The sequence below is a fragment of the Palaemon carinicauda genome, chromosome 37, assembly GCF_036898095.1.
Source record: "Palaemon carinicauda isolate YSFRI2023 chromosome 37, ASM3689809v2, whole genome shotgun sequence".
Taxonomy (NCBI): Eukaryota; Metazoa; Arthropoda; class Malacostraca; order Decapoda; family Palaemonidae; genus Palaemon; species Palaemon carinicauda.
In genome coordinates this window covers 71,660,445-71,665,444 of record NC_090761.1, presented here as the reverse complement: position 1 = coordinate 71,665,444, position 5,000 = coordinate 71,660,445, and the positions used below count along the sequence as shown (strand labels likewise).

The following is a 5,000-nucleotide window of genomic DNA, read 5'->3' as shown; positions in this document are numbered from 1 at the left end:
TGACGCCACTATAGGAAGGAATGCTTTATACCTATACTCCTTTTTTTAACTATTTCTTATAGTCTTCAGTTCTTATTCATTTCTTTGGAAGAAGTGATATTTGGTATTAAAACTGGTTGGAATTTTCAAAATTGAATAATTATCCTGTTTAATATAAGCAAATGTAATAAAAAGTCAAAATTTGTCCTTAATTGAAATAGTTCTTTTTTTCTCTCTTATAATTTAAGCACACTAAAAAATCTTCAATTAAAATAACTCATTTTCATTCTGTTATAATTTGAGCATACTAATTAAATCAATATTTGCCTGAATTAGAATAACATAACCCAGATTAAATGTCATTTTCAAAAATTAATATCTTTCGTTTTTAATATTAGCACAGTTAATTATTTCAAAATTTATTGAATTAAAATAGCTCTTCTTCATTCGGTTATAGTTTGAGCACACCAATAAAATAAAATTTTTCCCTAATTAAAATAACATCATCCTAATTTTATGGACCTTTTTCCTTTTTAATATCACATTTAATCAATTCAAAATGTTTCTTAATGAGAGTAGATCTTTTTCATCCTGTTATAATTTTAGCACACCGATAAAATAAAAATTTTCCTTTAATATAAACGTAAAATATTTCTTTTTTTTTTATTCTGTTATAATTTTAGCACACCGATAAAATAAAAATTTTCCCTTATTATAAACATAAAATATTTCTTTTCATTCTGTTATAATTTTAGCACGCCAATAAACTCAAAATTCTCCCTTAATTAAAACATCATCATCCTGATTTTGTAAATGCACAAACCCCAAGGATAAGCATACATGCATTTCGAATCGTTGGAGCGCAAGGCGACAGTCTCTTTTATGCTTAAAAATCACTCGTCTGTGGAGACCACAACGGTCTCGACTCTGGACTCATTCCTTCGTAGTCTCCACGAACTCCTCCCCACACTCTCTCCCATAAAGGTATGTTTTCCACGTTTATTAATCCATATACATAAGTATATCACCTGTGATTTACCAGCTATTCCTTATCCCAGACTCCATACCAAATAAGGTAACGAAGAACGGTGGTTTTAAAAGGTTTTTAGGTGTTGAAAACACACCAGGTGTTAAGAATGCGCATTGGAGACAGGTATGCACCGAATTCAACCCACGGTTGAAGATGAATCTTAACTTGGGCGGTTTCAGAGAAAGGTTTGAATGCAATGGCATGCTCAGCACAGACGTTGGAGTCTCCCACTAGCCAACGAAATCACTTTTCCTGTTTCCCGTAGTCAAATTTTTTTACACGTATCTCTGTACACCATTGACACACCCAGGTCGTCAGGTGTGGAGGGTAATCACACGAATCCGAGATTTCAGGGTTATACTCACCATTTGGAGTTGTTGAAAAGTTGTGTTATATTCCGTAAAAATGATAGAACTTTGTTTACACTCGCCACCACTCTCTACCTGAGCACACACCTGTGAGGTGTGGGTAGCGTCCTGGCTATTACCTGGGGTGAAAATCAGTTGGCAGAATTTCATTTTCGTTTGGTAATTTAGACCTTACTTACACGTCCTTTGCCTTAATTGCTTCATTAATTAATGATGTATATAAAGAAAATTGAGAATTACATCTATTATATGCAATTAGTATTAAAGAATCGTTCTATTTAGGAGGAAAATTAACAGAACATAGAGAAATGGAATCAGAGAGGCCCTGGCTGCAACAGTGTTGCCAGATGGGTTAGTGTAAATATCCCTAAAAGTGATAAAAATCCCCATTTCCAGAAATATATTGTCTTCTAATACAGAAATTACTCGCTATACTTCATGTAATTGTAAATAAACTAATTGCAACAATATAAAGGTTTACTCATTGCTGTTTCTTCTTCATAGATATATGTACAGAATATCGTCACCAGTCATCCAAAATCTAAGGATAAATTCCAAAATGTAGGGATAAGTCCCCAAATCTAGGGATAAATACCCATATCTGGCAACCCAGCCCTGGCATTGGATGTTGGCGCATGCGCCGTCAACCATCGCGCAAGACAAATGCCTTTTAGTCCTATGCTGTGTTCGCAAACCCTCACATTTGATTCAGTTGACCTGCAGATGAGACCCGCATGCTTATTCCAGCGATCTATTATGTGCACTTGGTGACAATGACAGTTTATTAGAACTTTTTAAAGTTCGAGGACAAAGTTTTTGAGGGTGTGTGGAGTTCACTGCAAAGGGGGAAGGACCCGGACGAGGCTATTATACGGTAGTACGTTGCTACACAGGACAATAACGTCCTGTGTCCTGTCCTGCGTGGATCGCTTGAGGAGGGTTGCAGGACATTATATATATATATATATATATATATATATATATATATATATATATATATATATATATATATATATATATATATATATATATATATATATATATATATCATTTAAACGTCTTTTTTAATTTCGAATTGTTATCTTTATATGTTTGATATCATAATTAATGATTTTGAAGACGAGGTTAATCACACACACACACACACACACACACATACATACATACATATATATATATATATATATATATATATATATATATATATATATATATATATGTGTGTGTGTGTGTGTGTGTGTGTGTGTTTGTCTCTGTATAATGATCATGAAACTTTTCGTATGTCGAAAGATATATTTTATAAAAAAAAATGAATACGCAAAAAGTAGAACTCCCAAAATAATTTAATAATATAATCGATACAATTAAGATTCCCAGGTAAATATCCTTGACGCATTATGACATATCTACCATTGTTCTTTCTTAAACGATGTCATTTTTCCTCAGTGCCACCTAATTACATCTTCATTTGTATTCGAGTCATCCTCTTCCCGGGTCTGTAATATTTGGCAGAGGAAGTTTCTACGACTTCGATAAAGGGCCTCTTGTTATTAGTAGCAAACTGCTGTCTGTCTTGGCTAGATGCGCTGGCTGTAGTGAGGGATAATATCTGATAAGTGTACTTTGCTTAGGAAAATTCTTTGGTTTTGTGGAAATTGATAGATTCTTGTTTAAAGAAATCTTTTAATTGAAGAAAATATATGAAAAGGGTGAGTTTGCTTAGGAAAATTCATTGATTTTGTCTTGTGGAAATTGCCAGATTTTTGTCTAAATAAATCTTTCGGTTGTGGAAAAAAATCTGAAAAGTGTAAGTTTGCTTAGGAAAATTCATTGATTTTGTCTTGTGGAAATTGCCAGATTTTGTCTAAATAAATTTTTCAGTTGTGGGAAAAAGTCTGAAAAGTGTAAGTTTGCTTAGGAAAATTCATTGATTTTGTCTTGTGGAAATTGCCAGATTTTTGTCTAAATAAAATTTTCAGTTGTGGTAAGTCTGAAAAGTCTTAAATTGTCTTGGAAAATTCGTAAATTTCGTCTTGTGGAAATTGCCAGATTTTGTCTAAATAAATCTTTCGGTTGTGGAAAAAATCTGAATAGTGTCCTTTTGCTTAGGAAAATTCATTGATTTTGTCTTGTGGAAATTGCCAGATTTTTGTCTAAATAAAATTTTCAGTTGTGGTAAGTCTGAAAAGTCTTAAATTGTCTTGGAAAATTCGTAAATTTCGTCTTGTGGAAATTGCCAGATTTTGTCTAAATAAATCTTTCAGTTGTGGAAAAAATCTGAAAAGTGTAATTTTGCTTAAGAAAATTCATGATTTTGTGGCGAGAAAACTTCCAGATTTTGTTGAAATAAATCCTTCGGTAGTGGAAAAAATCTGTACCATCTATAATTTTGTCTTGGAAAATTCGTAGGTTTTGTCGAGAGAAATTTTTCAGATTTTTGTTTAAATAAATCTTTCGGTTGTGGAAAGTGGAAAAAATTTGAAAAGTGTAATTTTTTTTAGGAAAATTCGTTGGTTTTGTCTTGTGGAAATTGCCAGATTTTGTCTAAATAAATCTTTCGGTTGTGGAAAAAATCTGAAAAGTCTTTAATTTTGTCTTGGAAAATTCGTAGGTTATGTTTTGAGAACATTCCCAGATTTTGTCTAAAGAAATCGTTCCTTTTTGTCTGGGAAAATTCGTAAATTTTGTCTAGAAAATTTCGTAGATTTTGTCCTAAAAAGTCCTTCAGTTTTGTGTGAAAATACATAGGTTTCGTCTTAAGAAAATCCCTTGATTTTGCCCAAGAAAATACTTAAATTTTGTCTAGGAAAACCCCCAGTCTCTATTAAGAAAATCTATAGCTTTTCTCCTAAGAAAAGTCCCTTTATATAGTCTCAGAAAATCTAAATTTCATCCAAAGAATCTCTAGATTTTATCCACAAAACCTATAAGTTTTATCTAGAAAAAAATCCCTACAGGACTTAACCACATAGATATTTTATTTATGATTTAACTACTTGAAGGGTCCATCATCAACACTGAAAAGTTCTTGAAAATACCAGGTAATGTTGAAATGATTCCTTGTGTATCTCAATTGTGTTTAGTCACTTTTCTTTTGCTTGTTACAGTGACGTGACATTATTTGGTGACAGTGTTGTGCAACTGCTATGCCAGAGCCTTGGCACACGTACAAACAAGGGCATAATTTATTCTCAAGGAGGTATACCACGGTGCATATATATATGTCTTGAGTTCATTACCTCCGCCAACAAAGTTGGAAGGAGGTTATGTTTTATCCCCCTGTTTGCGTGTTTGTTTGTGAACAGCTTCCTGGCTACAACCTCCGTCAACGATGTTGGAAGGAGGTTATGTTTTATCCCCCTGTTTGTGTGTTTGTTTGTGAACAGCTTCCTGGCTACAACCTCCGCCAACGAAGTTGGAAGGAGGTTATGTTTTATCCCCCTGTGTGTGTGTTTGTGAATAGCTTCCTGCCCACATCTTGATCAACGATGTTGGAAGGAGGTTATGTCTTACCCCCTGTTTGTGTGTGTTTGTGAACAGCTTCTTGGCCACAACCTCCGTCAACGATGTTGGAAGGAGGTTATGTTTTATCCCCCTGTTTGTGTGTTTGTTTGTGAACAGCT

The 5,000-nt window shown here is 33.5% G+C and overlaps 3 protein-coding genes across 5 annotated transcripts in view; 1 reads left to right on the top strand and 2 right to left on the bottom strand.

The window, feature by feature from the left end:
• The window catches only part of LOC137629792 (uncharacterized), a 38,915-nt gene extending 37,413 nt beyond the window's left edge, over positions 1-1,502 (bottom strand). Inside the window, exon 1 of the mRNA XM_068361432.1 lies at positions 1,375-1,502. The gene's annotated coding sequence lies outside the window, so the exon portion shown is untranslated. The remainder of the gene's footprint in view (positions 1-1,374) is intronic.
• LOC137629789 (uncharacterized) overlaps positions 1-5,000 on the top strand; it is a 78,139-nt gene that overhangs the window by 31,499 nt on the left and 41,640 nt on the right. Inside the window, exon 1 of one of the 3 annotated variants that reach the window (XM_068361428.1) lies at positions 2,974-3,086. The exons of 1 other annotated variant lie outside the window; for it this stretch is intronic. The gene's annotated coding sequence lies outside the window, so the exon portion shown is untranslated. Of the gene's footprint in view, positions 1-2,973; positions 3,087-4,289; positions 4,419-5,000 lie in introns of those variants that run through there. One more of the 3 variants, XM_068361429.1, reaches the window with a different exon arrangement.
• Positions 1-5,000, bottom strand: part of LOC137629366 (putative uncharacterized protein DDB_G0281733) — a 23,704-nt gene that overhangs the window by 13,978 nt on the left and 4,726 nt on the right. The window contains exons 2-4 of the mRNA XM_068360619.1: positions 2,838-2,967; positions 1,973-2,094; positions 1,375-1,496 (exon numbers count right to left, since the gene is read on the bottom strand). Of these exons, the coding sequence (XP_068216720.1) occupies positions 1,375-1,496; positions 1,973-2,094; positions 2,838-2,967 (374 nt within the window). The remainder of the gene's footprint in view (positions 1-1,374; positions 1,497-1,972; positions 2,095-2,837; positions 2,968-5,000) is intronic.